This window comes from Magnolia sinica, chromosome 2 (genome assembly GCF_029962835.1).
Source record: "Magnolia sinica isolate HGM2019 chromosome 2, MsV1, whole genome shotgun sequence".
Taxonomy (NCBI): domain Eukaryota; kingdom Viridiplantae; phylum Streptophyta; class Magnoliopsida; order Magnoliales; family Magnoliaceae; genus Magnolia; species Magnolia sinica.
Genome location: NC_080574.1, coordinates 25,244,929 through 25,265,805, shown reverse-complemented (window position 1 = coordinate 25,265,805; position 20,877 = coordinate 25,244,929). Strand labels below are relative to the sequence as shown.

The 20,877-nt window shown below is 40.9% G+C and overlaps 3 protein-coding genes across 3 annotated transcripts; all 3 read left to right on the top strand.

Annotated features, from left to right (window-relative positions):
- The first annotated feature begins 3,968 nt into the window (after window positions 1–3,968).
- On the top strand, window positions 3,969–11,255 carry LOC131227735 (uncharacterized). The gene is made up of 3 exons (XM_058223546.1): window positions 3,969–4,226; window positions 5,109–5,331; window positions 10,454–11,255. Exons 1-3 carry the CDS (start codon window positions 4,020–4,022, stop codon window positions 10,858–10,860), a joined length of 837 nt encoding a protein of 278 aa, XP_058079529.1. The 5' UTR covers window positions 3,969–4,019; the 3' UTR covers window positions 10,861–11,255.
- A 2,596-nt stretch (window positions 11,256–13,851) lies between these two features.
- On the top strand, window positions 13,852–16,790 carry LOC131236722 (pentatricopeptide repeat-containing protein At1g71490-like). Its single transcript, XM_058234107.1, has one exon. The coding sequence runs from the start codon at window positions 14,013–14,015 to the stop codon at window positions 16,239–16,241; it is 2,229 nt and encodes a 742-aa protein (XP_058090090.1). The 5' UTR covers window positions 13,852–14,012; the 3' UTR covers window positions 16,242–16,790.
- A 54-nt stretch (window positions 16,791–16,844) lies between these two features.
- Window positions 16,845–19,776, top strand: LOC131236720 (pentatricopeptide repeat-containing protein At1g71460, chloroplastic). Its single transcript, XM_058234106.1, has one exon. The coding sequence runs from the start codon at window positions 17,162–17,164 to the stop codon at window positions 19,286–19,288; it is 2,127 nt and encodes a 708-aa protein (XP_058090089.1). The 5' UTR covers window positions 16,845–17,161; the 3' UTR covers window positions 19,289–19,776.
- The last annotated feature ends 1,101 nt before the right edge of the window (window positions 19,777–20,877 follow it).

Here is a 20,877-nt window from a genome sequence, read left to right as displayed (position 1 = left end):
AATTGAGTTCGAGCCGAGTCAAGCTGATTTTTTTAGCTCGAAAAAATTTCATACCAAATTCGAGCTTAGCGGAGCTTGACTCAACTCGAATCGAACTCGGATCGAGCTGGTTCGATGATTCGATTACTTTGATATTGATGTTGCTTATGAAATGACTCAACGAAGTGTCGGCTGGTGGCAAGGAAGATATGTATATGAAAGAAATACCCATTTTTCTTGATTTTGACGTTGCCTATAAGGTGTTTGATGAAATACTTGTAAAATCGCTACTACTGTTTTACAAACAGTGAGAATTTGAAGGTGCAGTTCATGTGTTTGTGAAAATGCTGCACAGACAAACTCAGCTTGATCATGGCTCGAACTAGCCCGATTTGCTGACTAAACCAAGCTGAGCTTGCCAGTCAGGCTCGAGGATCGAGCTAAGATGGGGTTAGCTAGTGGCCAAGCCAAGTCGAGCTGTGCCAAGCTCGACTCGGTTCGACTCGTGTACACCTCTATTTATAGATGTGTTCTAACTTAGTGGGGTCCATTGGTACACCTGATCACATTATCCAACCCTTAAGACAATCTAGACTGTTTACCAATAAGGCCCACCTTATAAAATTCAACCACTTTACACTATCATCGATCCCAGTCGTGTTGGGATCAATGAAGTTTTGCTTAGACCCACGTGCACCCTCCCCACATGCTGCACCCATGCAAACCCGTCACAGCCAAACCGTGCATAAGGTGGGTCAGACCTGGAAGATAACCCAGTCCAAAACTCAGGCCGATCCACTCATCAAGGGTGCCACCCTACACCAAAACATTGGAACGTTCAAAAAAAAGATCAATTACCACGAATCTAAAGTATCAGTACATCTTCACAGTGTGACCCACCTTGTACATACGGGAACCCATTGTTACAGGATGCTTCCTGGCTGTATCTCTGGACTCGATGTCATGTATGATCAAATCCATTTAAATGATGGACCTTAAGTTTGAAGGAAGACATCAAATAAAAATAACTCTCATATTGAAATATTTTAGCTCTTTTGATCATATCCTTTGAATATGGACAGTCTTTGTTACGATCATTTTGTATGCTAATTTAGGATCTTATAATCTGAAAAAATTTTGAGGCAACCATTAGTAGCTGTAGATCTGTTGGATCAATGGTTTGGATAGTTGAAACATGCCCCTAAATCCCAGGCATGAATGTACAAAGGATTTGCCATGTGAAAAGAAGGGCTGCATTCTGTAATAACCAACCACCATTTTAAAATAGTTCCACTCATCATTTTCCTATGTGGCACTCATGTAAGGCTATATGGACCATCCAAATTGTTTGAAACATGGAGTATATGTCTAAAATCACACTGATCAATCAATCCTAACTAATTGTTTGATGGCTATTGTCGGATGGATGGTCAAAATTAAATAATGAATGTGGCAATTTCCTCTTGCAAAAATGAATGGCTATCGTTAAATTCACGTTGTAATTGCTTGTTAAGCCTTATCCACATTTGGGCCAGGATTTTTAACGACGATGGCTGTCTTATCAATAATGGAACAAAGGATTTTGGATGGTATCTAGGTGCCATGATTTCGAGGAAATATCTGAGAAGTATCCAGTGTCAATTTAGGTCGCTTTTGAATTTTCTTCTTTACTCGGGCAGTGGAGGAAGTATCTTTTACTGATTTGGTTTTGGCAATTGTTAGGAAATTAATAATTTTTTAAAATTACATTATTATTAATTTTAATGGTGATAATTTTATATTATTTGATTTATTTATGATAAAATTATAATAATGTCTTTTTTACATTACTTTAATGTTCAATTATTATCAAGATAAATTAATATTATCATCAGGATAATTTTTTACTGTAGATATATAAAAATATAATAATTATAAATTACTTATCTGCAAAATACATTTGACGAATATTCCTATGCTTGGTTTAGCAGTGCTAAAAGACGCATGGCGAAGGTGAAGAGAATATTTTGTCATTATTGAGTGGAGATACCTCGTTTCAATCGATCCCTAGTAGGGGTAGCTAACATTGAGTGTGTGTGCTACCAAGCTAACCCACACACATATGTATATATTAGGGGAACGCTCACCTGAGACGGACTGCATACGAACTTTTTTGAGAACTCATCATATCTGATGAGTCTTGAAAATCTGAACGGTCCACATGAAGAAAAACATCTTGAAACCCCTTGGTACCAATTTTTACTTTAAGCCAGAACTTCGGTGGGCCACGAAAAATGCAAACATTTTCTTCCCTTGATTTGAGTTTCTCTTTTCTGTGGTCCATAAGAATATTAGATCAGGGTGAAAATTTATTTTATAAGGTTTCATGGGATTCCGCATCTTATGGACCCTTCCGATTCGACACTCATGACACGTGTGCAAAGGTGCGCACGTGCATAGGTGCGTAGGTGAGCATGCCTCTATATATATATATATATATATGGTCATAATTAATTTCATCTTTTAATATTAATAATATCATATACAGGGGTAAGACAAAAGGGCCCACCACTCATGATAAAGTCACATTTGTGAGAGGTACCTTGCCTTGCAAGTAGCACATGCTGATGAGATCAAAATCGCTCATCCAATGTGACAAATAGTGAATGACTCCAGCCAAAAACCCAGCTGTTTGGAAGATCTTCACCCTCCAATCTGCAGCATTCATACATTCAATAAAAGACTATATCATTCAGGAAAAAAAAATTTAAAAAAATTGATGGTCCATTGTAGATAAGATATTTGTCAAAGAAATTCCCTTTGATCAAATATCCTTGCCCGCCCATGCACTGTCGTAGGTCCCGGCCGTGTACTGAGCCTCGGTGTCAGTTGGAAATGAAGGTCGGATCCATGAAGTTTTGCTAGACCCACGTGCACCCTCCTCACATGCCAACCTGGCACATCTGAACCGTGCATTAGGTGGGCGAGACCTTGAAGATAATCCAGTCCAAAAATCAGGCCGATCCACACATACGGATGCCACCCTTCACGAAAACAATGGAACGTTCGAAAAAAAAAAAAAAGGAAAAACAAAAAACCCGCAGTCTGAAGTATCAGTATATCTTCACAGTGTGGCCCACCTTATACACGGTTCAGATGTCTCACACACGTGCCATGTCATCGCTCAAGTAGTTAAGGTGGCCACTTAATGATCATGCTGACCCGATGAAGTGGATTGGCTGGTGAATCGCACACCACCGACCTGACTGATGTGTTGATGTCACCAAGTTTTGTGGGTCCCATCATGAGTTATGTGTTATATCCAAACCGTCTATCCATTTTTTGATCTAGTCGTAAGGCTTGAGGTGAAAAATAAGACATATCAAAAGTATAAGTGGACCACACTGCAAAAAGCAACCAGGTATTGAACGTATACCATTAAAACCCTTTTGAGGGTCACATAAGTTTTGGATCAATATGATATTTGTTTTTCCTCTTCATCCAGGTCCTTGTGACTTAATGAACATATGGGATGGAAAATAAACGTTATGGTGGGCTATCTAAATGTTTTAACGGTGAGAATCATTGTCCGTGGTCCACTTGAAGTTTGGATATGACTATTTTTGAGCTCATGCTCTAAGATGATCTCAAAAAATGGATAAACGGTGTGGATATAATAAATACATCATTGTGATCCCATGTAACTTCGATCTCCTTTCAACCGTTAATACAACTGGGAGCTGGAGGAGCGTCACGCCGTCACCGCTCGTCTTGGGACGACACGTACCCACACCAGCCTGGTCGGTGGTGCGTGGTACACCAGACAATCCGCTTCCGATTTTTAGATATGTATCTAAAAACTGTGGTCTCTATGATGAACAGTTCCAATGCCTCACACTTACGCCACGTGTAATGACTCGAGTTTCCTCAGCAATCGTCAACCATGTCTCGTTATCATTGCACGTGATTTTAATCCATATTCTTCAGAGTAATCATTGCGTGATGACATGGCACGGCCTATAAATCCCTTCCATTCCACCCCCCATATTCCTTAAACCAAAATGGCTAATTTCCTTGAAGAAATAGCTCTTGAAGATCAACGGCTGGAGGGCCATGGTGAGAAAATTCGAGCAACATCGGCAGAACCATGCAACCAATCCAACCGTTCTAACAGCAGCGATGGCGACGCCGATGAAGGAAATATAGGCAGCTTGCCTGATTCTGTCGACCCGGCCGAATTCTGGCAATCCAGTTATAAAATTCTGAAGGTAATCTACGGTGGCGATTACTAAGTCGATCTTCTTAATATAAGTTTAGAGCCTGTTTGGGTGCCACTTAAAAGGTGAGTGGAAATGGGGTGGGGCCCACTGTCATTGTTTTTTTTCTTCCATAAATTCATCCTATCCATCCATTTTGGGAGCACATTTTAAGACTTGCAATTAAAATTAATGTCGATTTAAAGAACTGCTGGCTGCTTAAAAGCCGTTACAGGTTAGTCCACGTTTTTCAGCATGGTTTCTCAGGTAAAATGCGCTACTTTTTCAATCTCAGACCGCATTTCAATATTAACAGACGGCTATTGGTGTGGTAAGTAACAAATCGTCGGTCTCTATTTAAACTGAGTTTCATTCCACCCTCTTAACGGTAATGATGAGATCCACTTTGATTTTATATTCCATCCAAACCGTTCATAAGGTTATTCTTATAGAAATGAATTGGAAAAATAAAAAACTTAGCCTGATACAAAACATTTGTGGTTTTACTAATGTTTCAATGGTTGTAGCTCATTCCCTACTGTTTCCTCTCATATGGCTCACTTGAGTTTAAGATCTTCATCATTTTATTTTTTTTATCCTCCTAAAATGATCTCCCAAAGTAGATTGACGAAATAGATTTATGACAAATATAACGGAGGGCCCCACCTAGTTTCCCAGCGCTATGGAACTTCGTTCGAAAGGGTTTTGCAGAAAAATCGCGTCCAGTGTAAGCTGCAAAATCCATTCCGGAACGTGCTGGGATTCTCACCAACCAACTTTGGACAGTGAGAGATAGGTGTGCACAGAAATGTATGGTGGAAATCCCAACCATCATACATTTCTTAAACCGTGGTAATTACATTTTTTGTTAATTTTGTTTTATTGCTCTTTCAGGAAATCCTAGCCGATAGTCGCCCGTCGGGATCTAAACTACGGAAGGAAGTGGACCGAGCCGTGATGATGGCAAGAAAGACAGCGATGTGCCACTGCCAGAAGGCGACGGGCAGTGGGTGCGCAAGTTGTCTGCGCCAGGTGGTCGTAGATCACCTACACACCATTGGTTACGATGCTGCCACGTGTACGTCCAAATGGAGGTCTACCAGAGAAATACCTGGAGGTATTTTTAAATTTTCTTTTTCTATTTTTATCTGTTATATATTCTCCACACAAAAATATCTCCCATACGAACAAGTAGTCTTGGGTAAAGCTTTGAACGGGATGACCCGACTTGTCCAACTAGTTCGACCCAACTTGATTTGAACCGAACGGGTGAGTCCACCTGAGCTGGATAGACTTTATCCAATTCAAACTCAAAACAAAGTCGTGTTCGGTTCACCTACTGACTCGACTGACTTGACCCAAAATCCACTCAGTACTCACTCGCGCGCGCGCACACATGTGTGTGTGTGTGTGTATATATATATATAGAGAGAGAGAGAGAGAGAGAGAGGGTAATGGTCTCCTACTTACAGTACCGCGAGGAGTTTGTGTGGGGCCCACCATGATGTTTGTGTGAAATCCAATTGGTCTATTCATTTTAGATATCATTTTATGACATTATATCAAAAATGAGGAGAATCCAAAATTCAAGTGGACCATACTAGATGAAACAGTGGGGAAAGGAATGCTTACCGTTGAAACCTTCATGAGCTCCACCTTGATGTTTATATATCCATCCAAACTGTTTATAAGGTTATTTTCACTTAGATGAAATGAAAACAACAGGAACTTAAACCGATAAAAAAACTTTTATAGCCATATGAATGTTTCAACGGTGGTTACTAAATCCCCATTGTTTCCTTTCGCGTGGCCCATTTAAGTTTTGGATACACCTCGTTTTTGGTAAAAAGTTCTAAAATGATCTTAAAAACCAGATGGACGGAGTGGCTTTCTCACAAACATCACAATGGGCCCCAAACATAATCCTTACGCAGGATCATCATGAGAAAGGCTTTTGCGGGAAATCCGCTTGCAATTCCAAAAGTTTCTCCGTGAGTATAGTCTTTTTTTTTTTAAAGACTCTCTCTCTCTCTCTCTCTCTCTATATATATATATATATGGAAAGGGTTCTATACAGTCGAGCTCATGGGAACTCCCCATGAGGTTGATCTTTATGGGCCCCACCATGATGTGTGTGTCAAACATCAATCGTGCATTTGATGGGTACCCTTTAAATTATGGGATATCCCAAAAATCAGTCAGAACTCAAGTTGGCTATACCATCTAAAATCATGTGAAGACATGGCTAAAACATATAAAATCACTTGGTGGGGCCCACCTGAAATTTGGATGCGTCTAAAGCTTGGTCTGACCCCTCATCCAAGTGGGACACACATAATGGATAGGCTGGATTTGTGAACCACATCTTGGTGGGCCCAAAAAATGATTATAACTGTTTTAATGGAGGGTAACCTCTCTCAACTTTTGTATGTGGTGTGGCCCACGAAAATCATGTGAAGACATGGCTAAACATATAAAATCACTTGGTGGGGCCCACCTGAAATTTGGATGCGTCTGAAGCTTGGTCTGACCCCTCATCCAAGTGGGACACACATAATGGATGGGTTGGATTTGTGAACCACATCTTGGTGGGCCCAAAAAATGATTATGACTGTTTTAATGGAGGGTAACCCCTCTCAACTTTTATATGTGGTGTGGCCCACAAAAATCATGTGAAGACATGGCTAAAACATATAAAGTCACTTGGTGGGGCCCACCTGAAATTTGGATGCGTCTGAAGCTTGGTCTGACCCCTCATCCAAGTGGGACACACATAATGGATGGGTTGGATTTGTGAACCACATCTTGGTGGGCCCAAAAAATGATTATGACTGTTTTAATGGAGGGTAGCCCCTCTCAACTTTTGTATGTGGTGTGGCCCACGAAAGTCATGGATTGACTTGATTTTCAAGCCCTAAGCCTACTATGGAATGGTGCATCTGACTAATGGGGTAGATGTTCGACACGCATCACGGTGGGGCCCACACAGCTTGACCTCATGGGAAGTTCCCATGAGCTTGACCGCATAGAAGCTTTTCCCTACACAGACACACCCACACACAAAACGAGATCGACAGGTACATTTAGGTTTTGGGTTGTGATTTCAACCTCGGGTTACTTGTTGCCCCCAACACGACTCAGTACCTGTGACCAGGTTAGACTTGGTCTGAATTAGTGCAGGCCAATGCAGGCCAGACTCGGATTGGGTCAGGCATGTTGAACTCGTTACCAAGTTGGGTTAAGTTCGCATCAGGTCTATTTCAAAACTAGATCAAGTCGGGTCAGCCTTAGCTCAGTCAAACTCCGCTCGATACCCAGCTCTAGTCTTGAGATGCCTTTCCCCATTCATTGTGGGTATTTTTATCTTTGAGCATAGGCGGTTAGGAAGCATGCAATATTAGGAGACCATGCAACGAAGGATTTATAAGCCCATCGTAATGACAGTGTAACATCCATGGTACTGGCTTATGTTAGCTAGAATTTTATCCTGAAAGCCAAGTAAATCTAAATGAGCCAGAACACCAAAAATTGTGGGAATAGATCACCCACCATTGAAACTATTCCAGCACCCTTCTTTATCTCTGTGTCATCTATTTGTGTGTAGCTACACTTTTTTCTTTTTCTACTCTCTCAACATGTACAGTTGTTCGCTCTATACTTCTTTCAATAGCTTCTAAAAAATACTTACCTGGTGATACGATATTAAGGTATTTTCATATATAATGTTCCCCTTTAATATCACAATAGTTTCTGAAATTTCTCCAATATATAACATTATGATAATGTCCAAAATATATCATCTTTTCCAAAATTTTCACCATTTTCTTATTTTTTGATGGATTTTCTTGAATATATCCTAAGAAACACTCAGCTATATATATATATATATATATATATATATATATATATATATATTATGTTAGCTTGTTAGTACACCCCATTGTCAGTTCACACTACACTGTTAGCCGCCCCCACTTGAGAAACGATACCATGACCTCTGGTGTTGAAACGAGGTATCTTTCACTCAGTAACACTCAGCTACATATGCCAACCTGTCACTTGTTACAATTCATGCTACAATTGGGGCCCACCGTCTAAATAAGATGGTCCAAAAGTTAGGCTGATACGGTTATTTGGTGGGCTACACATACATTGTATGTGAACGGTTGGCTATATTTTATTAACTGCCCATCGTATTTTTTTTATATACATATGCAACCCCCCTGATGAGTACTAGCCACCCTAATTTTTGCGCTTTCTAGCTACTTAGTGGCCCCCTGATGCATGGCTAGACGTCTCATAAACAAGCTAGGTTGGGATTTAGGACATGTAGGCTTGTAGAGTAGTGATGCTAAGAATTTAAGGATAGGCTTGAATCGATAGGAAACCTACAATACAACCACACTGCTAGCCTATGTTGGCTCTGCCCATGGTTGTTGATAGGAGTTAAAATAGCCTCAGGCTCAAACACATCTCTAAAAGCTTCACTCAAGCCTCTAGGTGTTTTTCGGGTGCATTTGGGTGTTTAGATGTGGCATGGGACCCACAACAAAAGGAATTCTGTCATCACCTCCTATTGATCAATAGGATACTCTATCAATGGCCCACCTCTTCTTGAGAGCTCAGAACAAGTAGTACTATAATTGCGGTTACAATACAATTAGTACTATAATTGTGCTAATAATGGCAGTTATACAGTACAAGTAGTACCAAACTACCAATTGTAAGACGACCGTGATTACAATTATCAATGTTCGACTCATGTACATAATATGATACCCATTTGCATTGATCCAAACCATCGATATTGTAGGAACTACAATAGATGGAGCATTGTGTAAAATTTTAACGGTTTTTAAAATTTCTATGCATATACTTCTTTGAAAATTTGTCCCATATCGAATGTGAAGTAAAGTTAAAATGTGGTTTATAATGTATCTTTCCTAATTATTACTTAAAATTTCACTAATGGCAGTTTAAAAGGTTAGGCCGGGTTATCAAGCCTTCATCATAACTCACTCCACTTTTTTTCTAAATGGACCTAATCTATTGCACCTCAAGCCTAGTCAGTCTCCTTATATGAGAATTGAAGGGTGATAAATACTTGAACCACTTTCAACTTTCATATCTTTTTTCTTCTACTAATTTTGGCATTTAGAGCTAAAGTTAAATACTGTCTTCACCGAATAGTGCAAGCTGTCTAGAAAATCAATGTAAGCTTAATTGAATCTCAGACACAAGCCTAGTCAATCTCCTCGTATGAGAATTGACGGGTGATAAATGCTTGAACCACTTCAACTTTCATATTCTTTCTTCTACTTATTTTGGCATTTAGAGCTAAAGTTAAATACTATCTTCACCTAAATAGTGCAAGCTGTCTAGAAAATCAATGTAAGCTTAATTGAATCTCAGACATAATGTGACCGAATCTCTTGCATTAGGAGGCTTCGACTATCTTAAAATAAGTTTATAGTTGCATGCGCCTTTAGCCCTTCTCAACATTATGTAATTGTAAGGATATTTTTTATATTGTATTTCCTACACACAAACTATGCTGAAAGAACAATCATAAATCCTAATGACCAACTTGTGGCTGCTAGAGAATAAAATGTCGACTATCCAAATTCGACCACAAAATCAGATGGTTAATTAAGATTATTTGGTACATAATTTAAAAACTTGATTGTACTAGCTTTCAACAAGGCTCAAGAAAAACTCGATCCAGTCAGCATTGGGTTGAAACTTGAGAACCCAGAGTGACAAAATAATAATAATAATAATAAAACGAACTTGGCAAAACTCTGAAAAAAGAAAAAAGAAAACTGGACTAGAGTTGGCACAACTCAACATTATTTATACTTATAAACATTTAATGATTGAAAAAAACTCCGAAAAACTTGTATCTGTTTCTGAGAAACTGGCAGGAATTTTTTGAGTTGACTCGACTCAACAAGGTTTTGGAGTTGAGTCAAGTTTGTGTTTTTAAACTAGGTCCCAATAAGTGTGAATTTTGGATAGCCCCTTTTGCTATAGATAAATAAATATTTTTTTGGAGGGTTGTAATTATTTTGAAGGTTCTTGGACATGTATTTATCTTTATTTATCTATTATGATAGATAAATAAAGATTCTCACTTATTTTGCTAACTGTAACAATGGGTTGTTAGACATATATGCATGTTTATGTGCTACATTGGCATAACCTTTGTATAAATTACATCATTTTTTTTAACATTTCAGGAAAGCATGAATACATCGACGTGATCGTCCAGGCAACAGATTGCAATAAGCACGCCCGGTTTGTGATCGAACTAGAATTCCGATCAGAGTTTGAAATGGCAAAAGCATGCGACGAGTACCGGAATTTGATAAACCAGCTGCCGGAATCCTACGTCGGAAAACCCGAGTACCTGAATGCTATATTAGGCATTGTATGTGAAGCAGGCAAGAAGTCGATGAAGGAGATGAAAATCCACATGGGCCCATGGAGAAAAAGAAGATTCATGGAGATGAAATGGTCAGGTCCTCATCGGAGATGGTCGTTCGACCAATCTCATATCGGACCGGTCAGATCGAAGGATGTAGGTGTGCCGGTTATCGTTTTCGGTCCACGCTTTTTTGAGGCTCCGGCAATGGAAGTCGCCTGAATTCTCACTCGAGGTTGACACATCCCAGCTTTAGATCTTTGGGTCATGCCATCATATGACTGGTTTATTCCAGGAGCTGACGTGGATTTTCCGACAAGTTAGGATGGTGATTTTGAAGACTTGAGTACATGAACATGGATGTAGCATGTACAAACTTTTCTACATCTTAGTTATGATGCAATATAAAATGGCAGTAGCCTATAACAGTTTTGCTCTTGTAAAAAGTCTTTGGAGAGTTGTGAATTTTGGTTTTGACAAGACGTTGGAAGGGACTTTAGACATTGAGAGAGGTATTAAAGTAATTTAGATGTCTTTGTGTATTTAATAATTAATGGTTCAGATGTTCTCTTTTGTGGCTTGAGTGGTGCAATTTTTTAAAAAAATCCATTTTACAAGCATTGTTGCCATTTTAGGGCTGGTTTGATTTGTTGTATTTACATGAAATTTGACTGGAATTTAGCATTTATTACATCCTAAAATCTTGGACGTAAAGAGTCATGATTTTTTTAAGGCCCCGTTGGAAAAACAAGGCCTTAAGATAATAGGTGGCAAAATTTTGTGTGCCCCACTATAATGCATTTGTTTTATTGACGCAAGGATGAACATGATGAGGTGGAGCAGTCTTCCTCATGGGATAACTATTCCAAATCAACGGAACTTATCTGGACTCCTCACAGATATACCTCAAATCCACGAGAAAAATAAGAATATAGAAATAAGCGTAGAAATTCATAATAAATTGATTGATAATTATGTAATGTGTGTCCATGTTACCCCATTAATAAAGAAAAAAGTACCAAAATTCGTAATTACCAAAAACAACAAAATTCTAACTTTAATAAAAATCCTAGTCTAGTAAAACTCTTATAAAACTTAATTTTTAAAAATAAATTCTCTATATATATATGTGTGTGTGTGTAGCCCACAGCTCTTTTTCTTATTCACTTGATTTCTTTACCTGCAGGTTCTTTACCTACTAATTTTTAGGGGATGTAGTGGGGGAATAGAGAGCAAGAGAACAAGAAATAACAGAAAGAGGCTACGAGAAAGGTAGGGACTACGGTGAGCCACCTATCTTCACTATATCCCTTGGTGGATTCCACTCTCTGTCCTCAAAATTTTATTATTATTATTATTATTATTATTATTTTCAGTTTTTAGGTTGACATCCTAACATTCGTTGACATAATAGATGTTCATATTATATATTACACCAAATAAGGGCGGGCTCCACAAGGCTTTCGTGGCATGGTATCCTTGATTAACGCAAAATAAAATAAAATAATAATAATACATGCACCTGCATTAAAAGATATGGGTGCAATTTATGCTATCGGTTGTGTGGTAAAATCTCAATTATTCCCTAGTAAGCAACTATATTTTTAAATATAAATGTACCCTCTCTTAACAAATGTATAAAGACTAAGTGCAAGGGTAAAATGTCCAACTTATATATAGTAACAGTAGAGATATATTGTGCAGCTACACCTCAACGTGATTTCCCCAATCTCCACCATAGATGTGGACGCCCAACGCTCAATGACTATATCTCAATGTCTTTTTACCCGATCTCTACTGTAAATGGGGGCAACCATCGGTGACTGGAACGCCTCATCTGGAGCACTTACATAGACGGCCCCTATGCAAAGTTGCACCAATCATTTGATCATGACCGTCTAATCATTAACATGCGCACCAAGAGTCAAAATAAAAGCCAAAACCCTTCTATTTGAAAACAGCAATGGATGCCTTGGACACGTGGCTTCCCATGAAAAAAGTGCCACAATGGCCCCACACAATTTGTGGTTCTGGTCATAGAGATTTGGTCCACATAAGATGTTTGTTCCCACCAATAAGATATAAGGAGGGGTGGCAAGGGCTGGGCCAGGGCCAAACCAGATTGAAGTTGGCCTAGCCCAGCCCTAGTCTCCTATGCTAGGCCATTGTCTTAACTGGGCTGAAAAGGCCTTATAGCCCAGGTCCTATAGGGCTGTCTGGTTGGCCTGTAAAGAAAAGGCTTGAATAATCCAATTAAAGTTATTTTTTATTGGCTAATCTACAACGAATCCTGTCATATAAATGGGTTGAATAGTTGAAACATGAACCGACTCTAGTAAAAATGCCTTAAAAATAACCTGTGAATAGAAACAGCTGACAAGTGTCTTTAAACTATCCATTCTTTTTGTATAATGGCAGCCCATTTGATTATTGGATTAAGATAGACTATGGCATCATTGGCTCAGGCCTTACTTGGGGTAGATACCTGGCATAGAATTTAAGCCCAGGAATGACCTTGGGCCAAGCTTGGGGTCAGCCCATCGACACCGGACTCAACCTAGCCACCCGACCCAATTGACACAACCCACACCGACTCAACTCCCAAATCAAATATTTAATTAATAATATATACAAACTATTTAACGTTTTTTTTAAAAAATATAATATATTATATATTCGAGTCAAGTCAAGTCAAGATCCACTATAATCGAACTCGGCTTTTTTTCGGGACAAGTTGGGTCAGTTGAAGCTTAACTCGCCTCGAATCGTCATTCGAGCCAAGTCAAGCCGAGCTAGATCAAGATAGCTTGGCTCGTGTACAGGCCTACTCACACCACCGTGATGCTCTCACATGGCAATGTTTATTGGGGCTAGTCCTGTGTAATGTGCAACGTTGGTGGATTACACTTGAATTACTTTCAAACATGATTATTCTTTATAGCAGCAAGTAGCCCAATTAAATCTCACCAAGTCAGGGCTATCAACTTAACAACAAGACTGCTAATCCTGCACACGTGTATATATCCAACCTCATATAAACCAAAAAATGTGCGAATGCAGTACATGCGAAAATCCAAGCCGTCCACCTGGCAGTCCCACCATGATAATTCCGCTGGTCTAATCATCTGATGAGTGAAATGAAGGGAAAGAAAAAAAATCGAATCATGAAAGAAAACCTGACCAAGCTTATTCTAGCCATCAATTTAATCGGGAAGGCCGACTTCCATGCCCATAACCTGGACAATATGGCCCACGTGATGAACGACTCAGATGTTTCACAGGTATGTGGAATGGACCACATCCCACTCATGTAGCACTACCAAAACTCCAACTTACGACACACATGGAAAACGACTCCCCACAAAACCTGATTGATGCACTCTTCATACCTCCTATCAAGAAGACTATTATTCCTACTCCAAAAATACATCCCCTCATCATGGAAAAACCCTCCCCTTGTAAAAGTAAAACCCCAACACAGCCTCCCAACATCCACCAAATGGGAAAACAGCACCATCAAAGTCTCCCAACCCAAGAAGGACTCTCCCAAAGACTCCCCAATGAGAGGTGAATCTCCCATCATAGATTCACTCCTCTCATCCATCAAAACATTCTCCACCCAAGGCTACCTATCCAATGCTTTCAAAGCCTTCTCTCTTCTCCAAGCACAAGTCCAATCTACTTCTCTTATCCTAGATCCCATCTCCTCTCTTCTCTTATCCTGTACCACACTCAAAGCCCTCCCACAAGGCAAGCAGCTCCATGCCCACACTATCTCCTTGGGCTTTGATCAAGACCCCCTTTTGGTCACCAAGCTTGTCAGTTTCTACTCTTCCTTCACTCTTCTCATTGATGCCCATGCCATTGCCCAAAATTACAATGCTACCCATGCTGTCCCATGGAATGTGCTCATCTCTGCCTACGTTAGAAATGGGTTTTTTCGGGAAGCTCTCTCCGCCTTCAAACAGATGGGAGAAATGGGATTTAGACCTGATAACTATACATACCCATCTGTTCTGAAGGCCTGTGGGGAGGAATTTGATTTGGGTTTTGGGAGGGAGGTTCATAGGAGCGTGTATGCAAGTGGGCTTGAGTGGAGTTTGTTTGTGCACAATGCGCTTGTGTCCATGTATTCTAAGTGCGGGGCGGTTGGGGAGGCGAGGGAACTGTTTGAGAGAATGCCTGAAAGAGATGTTGTTTCTTGGAATGCGATGATATCTGGGTATGCATCAAGGGGTATGTGGATGGAAGCTTTCGAGTTGTTTGAGCGGATGCGGATGGGGGGTGCGGAGGTGAATAGCGTGACTTGGAATACAATCGCAGGAGGGAATTTGCAGATGGGCAATTATACGGGGGCACTTGAATTGATCTCTCAAATGAGAGTTAGGGGCACGGGTTTGGATTCCGTTGCGGTGGTTATTGGTTTGGCTGCATGCTCCCGAACTGGGTCTATTCGGTTGGGGAAAGAGATTCACGGGACTGCAATTCGGTGCCACTGTGATTTAAATGAGAGTGTTAGAAATGCATTGATTACTATGTATTCAAGGTGCAAGGATCTGAAACATGCATACCTTTTGTTCCAAATGGCAGAAACCCGGAATTTGATAACTTGGAATTGCATGATCACGGGCTACACCCACTTGGATCGATCTGAAGAGGCATCATTTGTGTTCAGAGACATGTTATCATTGGGTGTCGAACCAAACTATGTGACGGTTGCGAGCATCCTACCCCTTTGTGCCCGAGTCGCAAATCTCCAACACGGCAAGGAGCTGCACTGTTACATAATTAGACGGAAATCTACATTTGAGGAATATCTCTTGATTTGGAATAGCCTTGTTGACATGTACTCGAAGTCTGGACGGGTTTCAGATGCTAGAAGAGTCTTCAACACAATGAGCCAGAGGGATGAAGTGTCCTACACTTCATTGATGGCCGGCTATGGAATGCAAGGGGAGGGAGAAACTGCACTGAGGCTCTTTGATGAGATGATTAGATGTGGGATCAAACCAGACCACATAACCATGGTGGCTGTCCTCTCGGCTTGTAGCCACTCAGGCCTTGTAGCCCAAGGCCAAATGCTCTTCGAAAAGATGGTTAGCTTGTATAATATAATCCCCAAGATGGAGCACTTTGCTTGCATGGTTGATCTTTTTGGGAGGGCTGGTTTGCTAAGAAAAGCAGAAGAGATTATCACAAGAATGCCATTTCGGCCTAGCCCCGCGATGTGGGGCACACTCGTCGGAGCCTGTAAGATACATGGGAACATGGAGATCGGAGAGTGGGCAGCTGGTAAGCTGCTGGAGATGAAGCCCAGGAATCCGGGGTACTACGTTTTGATTGCAAACATGTATGCAGCAGTCAGGCGCTGGGACAAGCTGGCTGAGGTGAGGACACTGATGAGGGACTTGGGCCTGAGGAAGACTCCTGGTTATGCTTGGATAGATGTGGGTGATGGGTTCTGTCCATTCCTGGTGGGGGACAGATCAATGCCACAAGCAAGAGAGGTTTATGTGCTGTTGGAGGAATTGGCTAAACACATGAAAGAGGCTGGTTATGTGGCTAATGAGGACTTGGGGTTGGAAATAGAGATGGAAGAATAGAATAATAGATTGAGAGATTGATCATTGATCATTGCATGGCCCACATTACCATCAGAAATGGATGGTGTGATCGTGTCCGATGGTTAGACGTCAAACTTCCGAATGTGGGCCCGGATGACCTGAGAAGTAGAATTTGGGGGGTCTAAGAAAGAGCCCTCTGAGGAGCTTGGTATGTCATGCAAGCTGGTGGGCAGCTGAGGTCTGATTTTACATTTTTGTGAAGGTGTAAGGGAATTTTGATCATTTCATGTTCAGAGGCAGGAGTCTGTGGTGGTTTCCTTGGAAGGCAGGGACTTTTTGCTAACCCTGTCTTAATCTACTATTGTTTGGAGAGGAAATTGTCCGAAGTGATCGGCGGGTGCGTTTGGCTGCACCAAATGCTATACTGACCAATCATGAAATATCACATTAATTCATTATTTTTTGTGCAACCAAATGCCCCCTTATTGATTGAATTTTTGGGGGTGTGTAACTTTTTCTTCTTCTTTTTTTTTTTTTGGTGTTTTTGTAATACATTAACAAAGGAAATACAATATTTGAGTTCATATACACAGGCAGAGTATCTCAATCCGGACCTTTAAACTTGTGGGGCCCATTTGTGAAGGGGGTACAATCGAAAAATTACATTGAATGGGTTATCCTGACCGTCCGATTTGTGACCATCAACTGAATAGTCAAAACGAAAAATAGTCGACAGTCCAATTTAACAAACAATACCCATCAAACGAGTGTTCGATCGGCCCAATTTTCAGGCCATGGCAAATTCATGATGGAGCCTGCTAGATAAGCGGCTGGATCTTCTACACGAATGCCATGACCCACGTGACTGATGTGAAAATGACCAAACCACCCTTATCTTTCTGAACCAAATTACCAAAAAGCCCTTTATCTACTTCAAATAAAAACCGTTGCAAGCTCTGATGTTTTTGAAGTCTCTCCAAACACGTCATCAGCTGATGGAACCTACGGCTCCCCTTCTTCCCAACCCAAGTCCCATTCCCTCGAAAACCCACAACGCAAAACATTCTCCCTCTTTTCAATTCCATCGTCAGAAACGTTCAATTCCACTCCCCACCCTCTTCAAAACAACCCGATCTTGTCCCTCAATCCAAACCCACCAAAACCCACCCAAAAACCTCACAAAAACCCAAAGATTCAAAGAGAGAGATGTATTCCCCCAATCCCTACCCCTCCACAGCAAAAACCCACATGTCGTTTACAAAGACATCCAGAAATTTGCAAGACAAGGGCGCCTCAAAGAGGCTCTCACCATCTTAGACTACTTGGAGAAGGAAGGCATCCCAGTCAATCCCACCACTTTCTCTTCCCTCCTCTTTGCATGTGTCCGATCAAAATCGCTGATCCAGGGCAAGCAGATCCATGTCCACATCCGCATCAATGGCCTCGAGAAGAATGAGTTCCTCTGCACGAAGCTTGTCCAAATGTACACTGCTTGTGGGTCCTTCGAAGATGCAAAACGGGTATTCGATGAAATCCAACAGCGAAGTGTCTACCCATGGAATGCATTGCTCAGAGGCAATGTGATTGAGGGTGGGATGACACAGCGTCGTGACACTCTCTCAATCTACTCGAGAATGCGGGAATTGGGTGTGGATTTGAATGAATACACATTCTCTTGCTTGATCAAGAGTTTTGCTGGGTCCCCCACGCTCGGGCAAGGGATGAAAGCGCATGCCCTCTTGATCAAGTATGGGTTCATTGGATCTGTCTTGCTCAAGACTAGTTTGATAGATATGTACTTCAAATGCGGCAAGATCAGGCTCGCACGGCAGATATTTGAGGAATTGCTCGAAAAAGAAAGGGATATTGTTGTTTGGGGGGCAATGATTGCAGGTTTTGCACATAATAGGCTGCGGAGAGAAGCATTGGAGTATCTGAGATGGATGACAAGACATGGGATAAAACCCAATTCTGTTTTGCTAACAATAATTCTCCCAGTGATTGGAGAGCTGTCGGCATGGATATTGGGCCGGGAGGTTCACGGGTATGTGATCAAGACGAAGAGCTATGCAAAACAGCTGTTCATCCAATCTGCATTGATTGATATGTATTGCAAGTGTGGGGACATGGGTTCAGGGAGGCGGGTCTTTTACTGTTCGATGGAGAGGAATGCAGTTTCTTGGACTGCACTCATGTCAGGGTACGCCTCAAATGGGAGGCTTGAGCAGGCTTTGAGATCGATTGTATGGATGCAACAAGAAGGGATTAAGCCCGACGTTGTGTCAATTGCTACCGTCCTCCCAGTTTGTGGCGAACTGAGGGCTCTGAAACATGGAAAGGAGATACATGGATATGCAGTGAAAAATAGGTTTCTACCTAATGTATCTATAGTTACTTCATTGATGATTATGTACTCAAAATGTGGAAGATTAGAGTACTCTCGCAAGTTGTTTGATGGCATGGAGAAGAGGAATGTGATCTCTTGGACTGCCATGATTGATTCCTACTTGAAGAATGGGTGTCCATATGATGCATTGGGGGTGTTTAGATCAATGCAGCTCTCGAAGCATAGACCGGATTCTGTTGCCATGGCAAGAATGCTAGCCGTCTCTGGTGAATTGTCATCTTTGAAGCTTGGGAAGGAGATACATGGGCAGATCTTGAAGAAGGATCTAGGGTCAGTCCCCTTTGTCTCTGCAGCTATCATTAACATGTATGGGAGGTGTGGAGAGATTGACAAGGCGAAGTTTGTGTTCAATGCAGTTCCATCCAAGGGATCAATGACTTGGACCGCGATCATAGAAGCTTATGGTTATAATGATCTCTATAGGGATGCACTTGATCACTTTAACCGGATGAAAATGGATGGTTTCAATCCAAACCATTTCACTTTCGATGTGGTTTTATCCATTTGTAGCAGAGCTGGATTTGATGATGAGGCTCTCAAGATATTTTACTCCATGGGCCAGAGATACAATATCAAGGCTTCTGAAAAGCATTACTCTTGCATCATTGATCTCCTTACTCGTGTCGGGCGTATCAATGAAGCACAAAAGTTCATCCATATGAAATCAACCATGGTTTGATTGTATTGCAGTAGCCAAAGATGCACATTGGTGTGCATTTGGCGAGGAATCTCCATGATGTTTTCGAGAAGGTTGGAGGGTTGCATATCCTCTGATACTGGTCGTTAAGCAGGCGAATTCTCTAAAGACTGAGTTTTAGTCCGTAACAGGATAATTTCAATTACCGTGTATAGATTCTCACAACTGTGTAATACCATTCCATTTTCTAGCCTAATAAACCACTTATAACAATTCCCTGCATTCAAATCTGGTTTTCCCTGTCACGGTCATGGTGGCAGTGAGATTTTAGATGTGGGTTAACAAATTTGGAATTTACAATTTGAATCTTATTCTGTTTTATGTACAAGGACCTCCCATGATGTTTTTTTATTTCATTCACAGCCTCAGTAAACCTTCTGTATCTCATGGTTTTTTATGCATGTTTGGATTAAGTGTATTAAACTTCAGAAGAGCAGCGGCTGAATGGAGATGGTGAATCATTATCTACAGATTCGTACTTTCATGAATCTTGATTTTCTTCTACAATCTGCTAACTTAAGATGCAGAGACTCAACCCCAACCCACTCAAATCAATCGAAAACACAATTTTACAGAAACAAAACAAAATTGCTGTAGGTTGTAGATTTGTAAGCAACCAATAGAACTCTTTCCCATGCAGTCGAAGCTTACGATCAATCTTTTCTTTTTTCTTTCTTTTTATTATCCAAAGACACTGAACTCCATGAATAAACCGAACTGCTTCATGAAGAACCAAAGCAGCCTCAAAGCTCCCAGACAATGGGCTTAACCGTGGCCTGATTGCTCATCCCAACGGCCATCCAATCCCGACAATAATACCTAAACACAGCAGTATTAAGGGTCCATGTGATGATGCTGGTATTTATGTTCTCAAACAGCCTTTTGCACTGGAGAGTACTTTGTCTTCGAACATCCTTCATCTTTTTTCTTTCCATATTTCCCAGCATAATGCAGATGGAAGCAACTACCATAACCACCTTTTTTTCAATGGCCGCCACCCCACTCTTCCAAGAGAGCCCCAAATTCTGTGTTTGAATCAGCCACACCAAACAGATCGAAAAAGCATGCTGCAGGGAGTAGGCCAACAAACAATGTATAAACAGATGATGAATGCATCCCTCCACACTTGCACATAATGAAACTGCCAGGGAGGCCCCATTTTGTGGGTGGTAGAGCGTGAAGATCTTGACCTTTGCTGTGAAGAGACTATAAAATAGCCCTTCGCTGCGAAGAGACTTTAAAATAAGCATCAAATCCATGTAATCCGCTATGTCAGCCTCATTTAAGTGAGTTCTAAAGGTGATGTTCCAAACCAACTTGATTCCTAAGGTCTCGTAGGTCTCCTTAACTGCAGCATTCCTATTTCATACAACTCTGAATAATCTAGGAAATTTAGTGGCCAGTGCCTTACCTTTGATCCATTTGTCTTCCCAAAAACGAACTATATCTCCTTTATTTACTCTAAATCTTGCACCTGATGCTAGAAATCATCTCCATGGCTATGTTGCATCCCCATGCTACTGATGCCTCTCCATATATCTTAGCTCGCACAATACTTTGCTATGACAGGT